Consider the following 16,334-nt stretch of genomic DNA (forward strand, 5'->3'; position numbering starts at 1 on the left):
CTATGCCACCACGTAATATACTAGCTGGAGTACAGCTATCTGAGGTTTTCGTTTGCTTTTTGAAAAATACTTGTTGTTTTTACACGCATTTATGTAATATTTGCGGGAAAGGACTTTCATAAGTTGTTTAACATCTTCCAGTCCAATCTTATATTTTGATGGGGAACAAGATGTCTCAACAAATGATAAAAATACCCTTAAGCGGGGCTTTAAAACGAAAAGGGTCGTAGAGGTAGACTAGGCTCGATGTTGCTCTCTAGCTTGTAATGTATCGCCCTGATCCAAATCAGCAATTGGTTATCCTGACTCTTCCTCTGACGAAGTCTCTAGTAGTCAATATACATATATATACATATATGAAAATAGAGAATTCGAAGTCGTCTATAATCAGAAATAACAACTACTAATAACTATGGCTCTTAACAGCAAATATCAATTTGTTAGTTTACACATGTAGTTGCAAAAAATGATGCTTGTTTCTATGGCGACGAGAAACAGTTATTTCAACACAAAGCATTCACAATAAGATACAATCACAAATATAAAAGTGTATAGCATGGTTTAGCAACCATGTCATTCATACCAATTAACAGATGGGCACATCTTCCGGAATAGGATTGAACGGAAACCTAGTTATGTTATTCTTTTCATTAAATAAACATTTCTCACGGTTTTAGCAACAATCGGTGCAAAACGTTGATTGTTTTCCTAAGCCCTAAAGTTAGATAACTTTAAATGATCAAATCATGTAATTATATGTCCTTTGACTGACACCGAACTCTACCATTTTATTAAATCACGGCATAATCATTCTCCGGTTCTTTTGCAGCTGCATTCCGGCTACCTTTGAGATCTCAAAAGGAACCATATCCACTGTCGCCATCTGTTTCCGTCTTTCCATGAATATTATCTGTGTTAGAACCCTTCAAATTATTTTTGTTCAATTGAGTATATGTATTATCGTCATCTCCGCAACGTATATTGCGTTTCCCGTTTATAATGTTACTTGTGATATCATATTAATTTTTACTTTGTCTGTCTAACATTGGCAGAGTTCCATTTTTATGAATATGGTCATACTCAGTGAATTGATGTAAAGTAACTTTGTTATAGTTGCTATCTTGCTTAGCCAATTTAGTCGCGGCAGAGCCATCGGTTGTGTCTTAACCGTTAGCTATTTCTTTCTCTGGCGTTTCGGTCAAATCATGATGGTCAAATTCGGTCGCATCTAGCTCTGCATACTGATCTGCATCATCTTTATTCACTCCGTCAAATGTCCTTTCAAGTGCAAGATAAGTATGATTGGAAGCTGTCATGTCATGCATTGTGTTTGTGGTAGATTCAAATATCGGAGTTGACATGAAGGAATTATCGGTCGCTGTGTCTGCGCTATGATTGCTTGTTTCCTCAGTTTGTTTGTGACATTCCGGTAGAAAGCCCCTACAAAGTTAAAAAAGATGTAGCATTATTTACAATAAGCATTTGTTTTCACTAGTAGGACACATCCGATATTATGAACAGAGTTTCACATGAGGTTTGAGTAATGTCCAAGACTTAATTTTTTGCACGACAGCAGCATTGACGAGGAACTAAGGGTATACTTCTACTATATGCTTTCCGGTGATTTGTGGCATACAAATTTTTGGTGCTCAATCGGTGAAATATATTACGATCTTACACTGAAAGAAACAATTATCCTCTATATACCTACGTTTTTTTAAATTTACATACGCCACACTAAAAGACTCATTGGTATATTATGACAAATATAATATATAAACAAATACAGTATAAACTACGAAAACAAATTTAAAATGTGCAAATTTCAAATGTGGTCATCCAATAGTGACAAGGTATTAACGGGTAAGAGAAACGCCTTAACCGTTTTAGGAAATTGAATGCAGCCTTACTAAACTACAAGGAATGTGGACTTTTTTTAACGTATGAGCAACAATATACTTAAATTGTGTAGTATTGAATATTTTACCATCTATGTCCAATTTTATAGAAAAAAATAATAATTTGTCGAGTAATAAATATTTCATTTGAATAGCTATATAAAATTTAAAGAAATGGTCCTACCTCCGTTTCAAGAACAGCAGCACAATGATCGCTCCAAGGATAAGTAAAACTAGTGAAACGGACAAACCAGCTGCGAGACCGGCCGTGGATCCTGCAATATAAGAAATGAGCATGAAGGCTTTTAAATAATATAAAACAACACTAAGTAGTACCTACTTTATGAAGAAAAATAAATTTTGGAATTCTTATGTCTTATATATTTAATCAATGTTTAACCAAATAGCATTGTATAAATGCCCACTTTATTCCTGGTTTTTTCTATTACAATATACAAAACATGAATTTCATTGCAGGTTGTTGTCTTTCGTTAAATATCTGTTTAGGCCTAAGACGTATTCGTTTGGCTACTGTAGTTTCCATTGTATGTTTAATACATAATTATACGCATAAGTGTTTTTAAGGGTAAAATTTTATCAAAACATTATCGGTGTAACGATAAACACTTTAAAAGGTTTTATTACTCATTCAAAAGGCCTGATCTGCATTTACTGATTTTTTTTTCATTTAGTTTTATTCATCAGATGTAAAATATACATACATATTTAATCTCACTAAAATAAAACATAAACTAAAACACTGCCACTCTTCATTTATGTATAAGAACCATTTTCCCAACAGAAATATATTATGGATGGCTATAAATATACCTGCGTCGTCTGTGCCTAAAGATGTCGTTGTTCCTAACGGTACTGTGTACAATTTGGTTGATGTTGTTGTGTTCGAAATTGCTAGTTAACAAACAAAAACAAACAAAGCTACTTTTGAACTACATGAAATCACGATTTCTACACCAGTATTTCATGTTTTTCAGATATCAAATTCTCGACATCACGATTGCATTTGCATGAAATAACGATTGCAACATTCTACAACTTCAGCAGCTTCATATTTACGATTTCACGGATTCATTATTTTAACTGCACGATTTTATGGTTTTGAGTTCAGGAATTATACAACTCGACTTGAAAATTGATCATGAAATCGTAAATTCGTGAAGTTGAAATCTTGAGGCTTAATTTGAGAAATGGTGAAAATATGAAATAGTAAAAATGTGAAAATGTGAATCCGTAAAGATAAAATTCTGAAATATGGAGCTGAAATCGTGAATTCATGAAGGTTAATTCCTGAAGTATAAATGTCACCACGGGTTTTCGATTTTTGCTTTACTCTTCTTGTTGTTGCCTTTCAACCGGATGATAATGAGTAATGCTGTTTTAAAACGACATATTTTGTTATCAGGGCTTTGTTTCACAAACATAACATTACATTTACCAATCGTCATCCGGGTATTTTTGTTACGTTTATAGAACAGTACAAACTCCAGGGACGAGGCCACCAAAAAATGCTTGTTTCAAGGCACATGGATCAATGCCAAACAGACACACCACGAAAATCACTACTTCACAAAATAGATATATGCAAGTCGCTTATCATTAACATATCGTTATCAAAACGCCATGGAACGTCAGTGAAGAAAATAATTTAACTTGTTAACATTATCTCCAACAAATATTTATTAATATAAGCAAAGTGAAATGTCTAACCATCATCGGAGCCAGCTTAAACGAAGACAATAATGTTTATACAAGCCGAAACACTATTCCTAATAACTTAATTTAGTACAAGTCTTATTACTTTCTCAATGACACGATATATACATCACATGCAAATAAACTCAATTGCCAGAGTAGTCAGAGTACCTGAGTACATGTAGTAGGCAAACTGCAAGTTAAACTCAATCAAGTCACCTAAATGAATTAACCCCGTTGTGACTCGCAGTTTGCGTTTTACTACGGTGGTAAAATATTTAAAATTCTTAAAGATGAAAACGTTTGTTTTTCTACGTTTCTCACGCAGTTAATCTTCTTTTGGCACCCTCTTAAAAGCAGTCTTCTCATACCTCCCCCGCCGCAACGAATACTTTGCTAACTACTACGCATTATTTAACCCTTGTGTGATAAACACATTACCCCATATTGCTTAAATGTTTTTTTATAAAAAATATGATAATATTTGATTAAACGCTTGGACTTATATATTTTTTCATGTTTTTATTAAAGAAATTAATATAATGAAGTTTCCGAGTTAAGACGATAAACAAAAACTTTTTTCGATTATTAATGCCTGAATCAATACTGATTCTGTAGAGACTTATGCATTTTTTTCATATGCTATTAAAATCATTAATTAACTACAATGAAATTTATTTGTAGCAGTCAAAATATCAACTCTTCATTAATAAATTGGATAAGATTGCACATGCTATTGAAGTATTGCTATAAAGACATATTACACACCTCACGCGATGACATATTACATGTTACAGAGATGGATATTGATCAACAGAAAGTAATAATATTTGACGATGATGTTTGTGACAATAATATTTACACCTCAACTTCCATTCCTTAAATGAACTCCCTTTCGGCAATTGCGTTTATCAATCGATGAACGCAACATCTTCGGATATGTTCGCATCGGAAATCATCCCATAACGATATACATGAAAACTATTTTTGTTGGTATTGTGTCAGCAGGTTCCGTAAAATATAAATCAACATTTTAGAAAGTGAATTGTTTTTATTATATTGTAAGTGTATTGTTGCCATAAGTGTTTCAATTTTACGTTTAAAAGTGACGTCATTTGAAAGAAATGTTTCCGGTTACAGCCGGGTCATTCTATTTAAAGAATGGGTAAGAAAGGATTTCTGAAAGGTTTTCTTAAATGAAATGAATTAGTTTCAATTATTCAATGAAATAATTAACTATTGGTGTAAAAATAAGTAATGAATTACGGACGGACTCCACACACTTTGACCAGCCCCTCAATTCATTCCTTAACATGACATAACTGATTGATTTATTCAGGGCAGGCATTAACATTGTTGTGTATTTTATCATTCTCAGTCATTCTACAAGTCACTTAAAGTGTGAATTTGCTCCCATTACATATTTTTGTTATCCCACTCGAAATGGAAGTCGAACAGTATTTGCACTGAGCAAAATATTCAAAAACATCTTTACAATTCTGCATTTAAAAAGCCATATGGTTTCATTTATTTAGACAAACAAAGGAAGTTAGTTAAAATATTTATTTCTATGGAACAATATTATATCATATGGTTTTTTAATAGTATTTCCGATATTCAATGCCTATATATGCTATGTGTCACTTGTCTTGTCACGTTTTTCATAGCTTGTTCAATCATTATGGCTGTAAGGCTTTGAGAATGATTCCTCTAAACAAGGACATGTACTGTGTTTACACTTTTTTATTGTTTGCAATTAGATAAAATTACAGTGCAACTGTATTTATTGTTAATCTAACAAATAATTAATAATTTATGGGGATGTATAGAACTATGCAATCTATACTTCTCAAGATTACGAGTCCGGTTTTTACAATTATCGTGAAAACGTATAGAATAAACGCTTTATGCGACGTAATACATTTTCTATTACACTACTTCAAAAAACTAACCTGTATGTTTGTTCAATGAGGTTATGCTGGTGGGTGGGGTCGTTTGCGTCGAGCTAAATGGTGTTGTTTTGGATGTGCCTCCTAAAGCTATGTGCATAATAAAACATCGCTTGTTAATGAAGTTAATTTCATTATATTAACAAGACGAATTTGATGGAAGACATTGAAGACGAGGTTGTTTATTGATCTAGGACAGACCTTTACTAAAAATAACTTTGGAAAAAACGAACCAAATCTTCGTTTAACTATGAAACATAAGTGTCTACATTAAAAACATGAAGTAGTAGAAAAATGAATTTATTAATACGATTGCAAACATCGCACAAATCTTAATCAGGGACGATGAAGTTGATAACAATTAATTATAATGTAATCCCTATTCTGTAATGAATAAGCAATATATGTTTACTTACGGGAATGACATACGTTATGTCTACGTTGAGTCCTATCTTCAAACACAACTGTACCATTTTTTTGCAAAACAGCGACCGCGACCGCAGACATTTCGTAGGGGTTGAAGTTTTCTGTATAATTATTAGGTATCTTTGGAACAACTGATTGGGTAAAATGTTCCAATTATATTTCCAATGTTTTTTCATGAGATATTTTTATTCATTTGGCTCATAAAATGTATATATAACATACTCTGTTATGACTATTCATAAACTTGTTTTCTTCATCCGTTTGCCCTAAATGCTTTATTTCATGAATATCTATGCAAAAAGCTACAGAAACAAGCTCAGTAGCAAACGTTTAAACATAAACCCGGTTTAGTGGCACTGGGTAAACGCCATATACATAGAACATAAATTCACAAACAAGAAACATAGAAGAAGAGCACAAAACTCCACAAACAGCACATTGCATACATACTATATATAAAAATAGGTATGTGTATCAAGGATTGTTAGTTACCGCCTTGGAACGGTCAGCAAAATGTAAATTTACTGGGGGTTTAAACCAGTTTATGTGCACCAACCTCACTCTTGAAATTGATAAATATTAGCAAAATGTCATACCAGTTCGTTTTATAACGGACAATTTCCTTATGACCCCAGTCCAACGCTCCAGTCCGGAAACATTGCCAGAAAACGATGTGCTCAATATGCTTGTATATGTTGCTGGATATTTTCCGGCAGCAAAACAAGATTCCGATGCAGTAGCCCACGTCCTTTTATACTCAGAGTTCGGAATTACAGCAGATTGGGTATCAACTGCAGAATCAATATAAGTAATGTATATTATATGATTTTTCCCTCTGGGTTCCGAGCAATATTAAAACAACTAGTTAGTCATTGTTAATCAAATTTAATAAGAAGATTGATTATGACAATTATATGACATCTGTTGCTTTAAACCATCAAAGGTTAATATCACAGTGACCTTAAGCAACACAATACTTTACGATCAATACTTTAATAATGAGTAGTCCGGATTCCTCAATTTTCACAATTTGTCATATGTCACAGTGACATTCCGTTATAACATGCAATTTGATGAAATACGAATGAGGCCATGGCATCAAATGTCAAAATATAACAGAAAAATAGTAGAACAACAAGTAAGGGCTAAAACGTAAAGGTCAATATAAACCTTAAAGTTTACTTCGATTTTTGATCAAAATTGAAAACCCCCAAAATAAGCTATTGTTTTGCTCTTTTTAAAAGTAGCTTAGCACAACCAATTAGATGACCCGCATATAATTCGGATTCAAAAAGTCAAGATCACTTTGAAAGTGCTGCTTTTGAAAATCGTTGGGACAAGTGGATATTGATATATGCACTTCCCACTTCATGCACCCCCCCCCGTTGTTGTTGAACTATTTTCTTTATTGATCATAGTGTTTACTGCTTGTATCATATATGCTATAAGTGTACGTTGTTATGTGACGTTAGGTGTCTCGTAGAAAGTTGTTTTGCTATTTGATCATTTTGCTTTTACACAAGCTCATTGTTAAATGTTGGCCTACTGGGTTCGTCTTTGAATGAGATATTATAACTTACAAAACTCTACATTTATGTTATCTGTGTGCTTGGAGCAAAGCATATGTGCCCAGCTGCATTCTTATTTATTCAGCCTACTGCTGACTGAACTCATGTATTCTAAAACTCTCTTCTGCGGATAAGCCCCTAGTTGTAAAGCCTATGCATAAACAGTGTGGTAGATGTATGTGTTGCTTTATAATAAGATGTCATTAAATGGTCAGCGTTATGAAATACATTAAAAGACAAAAACAATTAGGAAGTCATAGATGGCAGATTTAGTCAGAGATACTTAAAAAATAAAGTGTGATATAATTATATACATCTCCAAGACTGTTTTATCCCATTACCTTTTAAAAATGAAATGTCCAAGTAATAAGACAAAGTTAATGGGAACATGTCTATATTTTCCTTTAAGTACTTGGATGTACAAACACTAATAATATAAAAACAGCTTTCGATACACTGTCGACATTATCTCAATTTTAACGTGTTAATTCTTTTCAAGTTGTTCATTTGATCCTATATTATAGTAACAATGACTTCTAAGCCTTTCAGATATTAATATTATATGATTTCACCTTTACTAGAAAAGACTACGCTGAGAAGAAATACGTTTATGATCAACAAACTCAAAACTTTACTATATTGAGTACAAATGTTAAATTCTACTTTTAAAATACAGACTAGATAATGTGTGTGTCTTGGAATGTACATTTAATTTATCTCACATAAAAGAAGGCATGTTTTACATCATTATCATCAGATCCGGTTTTTACAATTTAAAAAAGCACACGATAAAATGGGATAAATCTTTTAATATCCCTTAGCCCGTCAATTATTTCTGGTAATAAATGATAAAAAATGTGTTATTAACTGGGTTAACCATATACCTGAAAAGTTATGGTTATTGCAAAGGAGTTGAAGGGGAAAATCTTTCTTCATGCATGTCCTCCATTTAAATATGTATTCGGATGGAGTATTATTGTATGTGAATGAGAGGCAACTGCATTCAATCGACGTACATGTGTCGTCCGTCTTTGATATTACTGAAATATATATGATTACCGTAAGATAACATTTCACATGATAACAACAGTCATATCTTGGAATCATTTGCATTAATCACGCATGCGTGTACCAACTGCACGACATGTACACGGCTTTGGTTTGTCCTAGGCATAGTTTCGGCAAGGGGGTCAGTTGTTCGAAACGAGTGTCAATAATGACAACTTCATGTGCAAATAAGCGTCGACATATCTTCTAAATGCGAAACATTTTGTATTTCGTATAGTCAATCTCTTTTACCCTTCACGTAAGGTATGTTATACAATTTTAATGACAAAATGCTATGTTACAAGTTTACACTATGCTGCTATAATAAATGCTACTTTTAATAATTATTTATCTATAGAGTCAAAACAAGAGCACACAATTTTAAGCCTTAATTTATATATTCTCTGGCAAAGAAAGTACTTCATAGGGAGACATCTCCTCAATTTGTATACAGAAATAATATACGTACATTAAACTACTAACTTACTTCTTTCATTGTCTGTGTTGTATACAGACATTATATTGGTCTCTGCCATTCCACACGGAAATTCAAAGTTCGAGTCATTGCAATGTGAATCACAAGATATGTTGGCAAATACTGTATATCCCAAGGCACATTTACATGTAAGGCCCTGGAAAAAATTACGCTTTTATAACATCTTGCATGTATTTACACAAACAGCTAGTGTGTATATTCACTACATTCATACGAAGTTTTAAATGTTTCAAGATTTTACGCATCCATATAATAAATAAATTAGTAAAACAAATACAAAGAATAAAATGTTATATTTTCTTACTGTATTTGATTTCCATAACCCGAAGGTTTTACATCCAGTAGCGGATATGCAGTCGCCAAGACTTTGTACGTCATAAATCTGCCCTTCATACTGATCCCTTCGACCGTTTCCTAATTTTGCGTTCATTTGTAAAAATACTTCATAAGGTAGCAACATTACGACAATGCAATTCTTAAAAAGTGATGCATGCAAACACACCACGTTTCAAAATATATTAATTAAAATATATTTAATGATAAACATAAGAGCAAAGACGGCCAGGGTTTGTATACATTGCGAATGTAGCTGTAAGTGAACACAAAGATAAATGGCAATGATTCCTAAGCTACTACAGATGGTCAATCTTTACTTACCGACATATGTGTAGGTAACCATTGCTTTATAATAGCCAATCCAAACCCCTAACCCAGGAATTGTTAGGTTCGAAATATCCTCGGTTGAATCTATAGATGGTGTACTCCCAGAGAAGTTCAGGACTGGAAATGCTATTTGACATGAAGCGTTCCCCCATACCGTTGGTTGTGTCTCGATGAAATAACTATGCACTGGAAAATAAAAAAGAGAAAATACATTAGCATTGTGCTCAGAACGGTCACAACTACATAAGTAGTGAATATAGGAAATGAGTGTCCGAAGAAGCGTAAAACATATACTATTAATATGAATCATTAGTCTTTGAAACGTTAAGAAAACAGGGGTCTTTAGATAGAACGCTTCATTGAAAATAATTATACTAATATATAAAATAATTCTTTCAACGCTTCCTGGTATGGAGTTGAGACACTTTTTATTTACGCGTGACGTCTACTTATGGACTTAACAAAATCGTTTGTACGACCCTCCATACTTCAAATTCGGCAAAATATTCTCAAAATGTGCTTCAAATAAAGTAATTGAGCACCGCTTGTAAATATTGCTTTAAAGTCCTCATATGGTTCATGTATGAAAGGGATTACTTCCTTTCTTGCCGAAGTTATGCGATTATTGATTTTTGTTTTGGTTCAGCTAATGTGAAACAAAACAGTTGGTCATTCATTGCTCTTATAAGGCACGAGTAGGCCGCATCCAATTGCACATGTTCTGGGTATGACCTTCCTAAAACAATGAAAATCAATACGGAAATACCCAAGGCACATTTATATGTTTAGATCGTCAGTATCCAGAAATATATTCGTTTGCTTATGCGTTGAAAATAGTCCATTATTTGGATAAAAAGTATGTTTCACGTTTTGTACAATAGAATATGAAGCAAACTTGTTTTGGTAATTTAAACTATTATTGCTACTGACGAATCACAAAACATCGTTAAAACCAAATAGTTATGAAATAAGATTTATATGTATTTTTTCCTGATTTCGCGGTACAATTAAATGGTGGTCGACAGGACAACATTGTGTGTTTTGCAAACCAAGGCTGATTCATTCTTATGAGATTAACAGAGATTTGTGACTTTTATATTTAATTAATTCATTGACATTTGAACACTACTGTGATCACTAGCGACTCCATGTTTTATCATGTATGTTTTATTATGTATGCATCATTAAAACGATAATTTGATTCTGAACGATCCACATCATGACTCATAACTCACTGTCTATAACTGTCGCCCTTCGTGAGTTACAATGGTGTTTTGTACTGTTTAATTAAAAGGATCGTGATACTGTATACATCTCGACTTTTACCGACATTTGTTCAGATATCTGGTAGAAATTTTGCTAGTTGACCTTGCTGCGCCATAGAACATTGGTGTTTGAGAATGAATATGGTAAATCGAATTACATTCAATAAATTATCATATTTATTGTCATTTTTTTCTACGTACACTTTCAAAGTTGTTTGTAAAATTGTTCAAAAGGCTAGTAACTAATATAAGAATGTCTTGCTCTTAAAATCCAAATTAAAAATGGAGGATTTAGTTAAAACATCAAATTCATCGATGTGAAATCACGACAAAACGCAAATGGATGCCGTATATGATAAGGTACTCTCACAGGCGGTCCTATAAGGTATGCGTTTGTCAATGCCAAGTTTCCTGACAGGGGTTAGTGTCAAAAGGTTGAATATTTGGTTCATCTCTAAGAATTTGAGCAGTTCCGAGGTATCACACCTGTGCCCTGCGCCATATTTAGTCGCGATGGAACACTTAGGTGTTGAGGGATATCAGATGAACCTGGAATACCTGAGATGTTTTAACAGTGTATGCTTCATAGGCCTTTGTGGTAAGTGTTATGCATCTATTTGTTATGCATCTGTTATCCTTACCTATAACTTCCTTATTGTTTAAAGGAGGCCCGGGGGAAATGATGACAAATTAACAAGCCTGAATCTTAATTGGTGTACAGCAACATGCGGTATTTTTAGTATTTCAAGATCACGTTATGGAAATGTAACCAAACAAAGCATTATATCCGTTAGTTTAGATCTGTAAGTTAAATTACTATATGATTTTCTAACGAAACCGATGAAGTCGACCTCTTAGTGTTGGTCATTGGTCTATGTTGTGAATCTATTTTCGCATTTTGTTTGCTCTTTTATGCGAGCATTACATAAAATGCATTTCATCAGCAATGAAAATAAATACTACATATATGATGCAGAATGATGCATTATTTAGTGTACATATATTCATCTTTTTTAATTAGTTCATCTTTTTTAAATGAATTCATCTTTTTTAATTAATTAATGCTTTCATTCATTAATGCTTTCATTCATTAATTCATTAATTCATTAATTCACTCACTCACTCACTCACTCACTCACTCACTCACTCACTCACTCACTCACTCACTCACTCACTCACTCACTCACTCACTCACTCACTCACTCACTCACTCACTCACTCACTCACCCACCTCACAATTGAATAAAAAATGAAAAAATGAAACAGTTAATGGTTTGGTACTTTAAACGAACTTTTATAATGTTGACGACCCTTAATGACTGTTACGGATTAAGTATTGCCATGACTTCTTTACCTCACATTTAAACATTATCACCGCTTATACTAAGTTTATACTAGTTCAGCACATCCTTTAAAGGAAACCCTTTAATTTAATCACGAATGTTTGCACAGAAAATCATTGAAAACTACAGTCCCAACCCAGATACCGAAAAATGTTTTGTGATAAGCCGAAATAACATCAAGTCTGTATATTTCTTGCAAGCTTAATGTTTTGGACATAAACTCTTATATATTTGACTACAGCCCAGTAAACGCTCTTGTATGTTGCTCTGAAGATCACCCTGCATAAATGATAATAGTCTTTACAATGTAAAATACGTTTGACCATTTTCCTGCAATTAATGGTGTGACCATGACATACCATCATAGTAAAAGGAGGAAATTCAATGGTTTTGCTACGACAATGTTATGGACATAACCATATCAATGATTTAAAAAGTTAAATTGGTACAGATGTTTCGACCATGGTTGGATTAATGGTCAAAACAAGGTCACCTGTCTAAATCATAACAGGATTGTCCAAATGGCAATATTTTATTTGTTTCAAATTCAGTGTCAGATCAACACTCTTTCAATTATATAATGTATTACTGTTACTGTAATGAAAATAAGAACAATACCACATGAAGTTCATAAAAGTGATTTTATGTTCTATGTTTTTGGCGTTTACCCAGTGCCACTAAACCGGGTTTATGTTTAAACTTTTTGCTACCGAGCTTGTTTCTGTAGCTATTTGCATAAATATTTATCTGGATAAATTAAGGTTATAACATATTTGTGCGAATGTCAATGATTTAGCATTGTTTCAAACTCGGTGTAAGATCAAGTGCCTTTCACCAAACTTGTATTAGATATGATTTGACTATGACGGTAATTTAAATTAGAGCAATACCATTATAAGGTCATATAGTTTATATCAAACATATTTTCCTCAATTCACAGGTAACAGGATATTGTGTTCTGAATTTCAAAACACATCAGAACATTTGTTTACCAAAAAAACAACAGTTTAAGTCTCGGTTAACAATTAAGACAATCCGAAATAAACACCGACTTCATGAATTTACATAATTGTATGAGTCTTAAATAATTTAATCAGGTTTATTCGGAACTAATTCTTTTGAAGTTCAAAAGTTTAAAGATCGAAATAATTGTCTTTGATTATCTGTAATTTTCAAAATAGCTACATAAAAGACCATTTATTAAAACTCGCCATCTGTACAGCTCGTACTGCTGAGTTCTCATTTTTTATCATTGAACTCGCAATTATGCCACCTCAATTCGTCCAAACTTTTATCTCTTAAATATCTTATTTTATAACTCAATCAAATGCAAAATGCAACTTGATCTACGCCATGCATCTTAAAATGCAATAATAAGTTTCATAGCCGACATTAAGCTGTTTTGAAATCATTTATTATACAATTGCCTTCGATAAGACTCTTTTATTTATTACTTGTAGTGTATTCGTATTTGATATGAATATAATTTTATGACGAAAATAAACGAGACGGGAAATAAAAGACAATTATACAAAAGAAAAGTTATTAAATGTCAGCAGGATCATTAAACGCAAGGTTGCGTTAACTGATATTCTCAATCATTCCATCAGTACTTAAGTACTGTGCACTAGGTATCTTATCCCTTTAAAGCGCTTATAAAAGAACCGAGGCTGTCCAACAATTAATGACAATGTTTTAAAGAATTTTGAAATCACAAAGAAACAAATACATAGAAAGAATAGGATAGAAATACTGACTAGCACAATATATATATGCTCAAACCTCTAACACCTCTTACATATTTATAAAGAATCTCTCTATTAAACCATGGACAATGTAATATATTAACTATGCTAAGACGAAGCTTTCAGCAAAAACATTGAGTCATGCTTTTACAGATTACCTTTTACATCATATATACTTCTTGCAAGCCTACAAATGATCTTAATTGTAATTGAATTTACCCTAAATTGACAACAGGATAAGAACTATTTTAATAGGTTTTAGTATTCACCATGAACATACTGAACAATAATCTATTCTAGACTAGATGCTTAAAATACATATTTTTTTCTGTACGACAAATTCAAAAACTATTGGTCTACTTACCTAGAAAATGTACATTTGTCCCAAAAACAAACCAAAACAAAACGATCATTGTCCTACCACATATATGAATATTTTAACCTATTATCGTTTCACGGTGTATATATATATATAGATACACATTTTATACCATATTTATTATTTAAACACACTATATACGTCTGCTCGTTATGGTAGAAAACACAGGTTTAATCCAACCGACTTCCTTGTCGATAAATATGCTGTATATCATGTCATCGAATAAGGCAATCTTGCATTACCTTGTCACGGAAGTTCATGAAACAATTATTGTATGATATTTAACACGAAACTATTTTCTTCCTTTTTACGTTTTAGTCTACATGTAATTTATATGAAACTAAACAGACACGCCCTTTGGCAAACATTTATCATTCGTATGTATATTAAGTGGAATCAACTGTACCATACCATTATGGAGAATTTAAAAAATAAAATCAAAACATTCAACGGCGGAAATCACACGCTATTGAAAGCGATGATAATGTTTAATAGTATTTGGGACAACTTTTTCCGAAAAAAGATTTGACAAGCATGCAAAGATGGTAACCAAGACATTTGTAAAAAACATGTTACTGTATTTCTGTATCAGTTTTTTTTTGTCAATTTAGTTGCCAAGTTGAAAAACTTGCTTGCGTTCGCATTGTTTAGATTTTCCGTGTTCTTGTCATCCTTGTTAAAAACGTTAGAACAAAAGCTAAGTTGCCTGAAAACCTATTGAAAATCCCAGTAAACATCCGTTTAAATGAAGTTACACGGACAGTTTCTTTGCTATCTGGCCTAACTCATGTTTAAGGGGTCACGATAACTTGTGATCCTTATATCACAAAAGATTATTTCGCTGCTGAGCTACTCTCTCTGTGTTTTCTATTCCATCCCTTAATTGGTATGATCATTTTAAGATATATTTATGTTTTAGTTTATAGTTTAAACAAATTTCTTAAAGTCTGATTGTGACGAAAGCTTACAGCATATAGCTTCACGCCCGAGCTCGTTTCCTGGGAGAGGTCATATAGGTATACTTGGTGTGAAACGATCCCGCAACCACTTGGATTAAAGGCGGATACTACTTAACCACTCTCAGCCTTGTGATGGTTAGTATATTTGTTCTAAAGAAGCATGCTTTAAAGTTCAGTGTTCATAGCCCAAGTCAATAGTTCTAATTATAGTTCTAAGGGTTATCTTTAATATGAGAGCATTTACACATGTAATTAGGTGTCTAATTAGCTGCAAACTAGAATGCAAGTTTTGCGCAACATCATCGATACGATTGCGTAGCTGGTGAGAAAGCAACATAACCGACGAAGCACAGTCATGCTTTCGAGCTTTTTTTAACTATTGTCAAGTTATTTCACTTCCAAGCAATTATCCAACAGATTTAACAAAGATGCAAGGTATATTATATATGTTTTACATAGATTTTCATTAGGAGTTTGACTATTGTGGCCATACTACAATGAAATCTACAGGGATAAGCCCAAGTATCACATATTCAAAAATGAACCATGTTTAGATGCACAGGACAAGGGCCCAGACGACAATGAACTAGATACACTAACGTATAAACACCTCATACACACATACAGTTCCAAAGTCAGACCACACACTCATCATAATAAATTAACCGATAAATGATGAGATACAGCCTTGGTACAGTCAGTAAAACACGACATCACTGAAATAAGTGACCATGGGGGCTTAAAAAATTGAATGACCATAACACTTGTGCCAACATGTTTCAGTAATTTATAAAAAATAAATAGAAATAAAAACCTTATCAGAGCCAGCATCAACCATTCTAAAAACTAAATGAAAAATCAATTAAAGTAAAAAAAAACACGA

General features: G+C 32.9%; 1 protein-coding gene across 1 annotated transcript; it reads right to left on the reverse strand.

The window, feature by feature from the left end:
• Positions 1–369: 369 nt before the first annotated feature.
• Positions 370–14,634, reverse strand: LOC128241905 (uncharacterized). Its single transcript, XM_052959035.1, has 10 exons — positions 14,478–14,634; positions 9,755–9,946; positions 9,402–9,511; positions 9,089–9,233; positions 8,439–8,594; positions 6,583–6,777; positions 5,977–6,087; positions 5,564–5,650; positions 2,083–2,173; positions 370–1,440 (listed from the first exon to the last, which is right to left on the reverse strand). Exons 1-10 carry the CDS (start codon positions 14,524–14,526, stop codon positions 1,164–1,166), a joined length of 1,413 nt encoding a protein of 470 aa, XP_052814995.1. The 5' UTR covers positions 14,527–14,634; the 3' UTR covers positions 370–1,163.
• Between the last annotated feature and the right edge of the window lie 1,700 nt (positions 14,635–16,334).

The sequence above is a fragment of the Mya arenaria genome, chromosome 7 (genome assembly GCF_026914265.1).
Source record: "Mya arenaria isolate MELC-2E11 chromosome 7, ASM2691426v1".
Lineage (NCBI taxonomy): Eukaryota > Metazoa > Mollusca > Bivalvia > Myida > Myidae > Mya > Mya arenaria.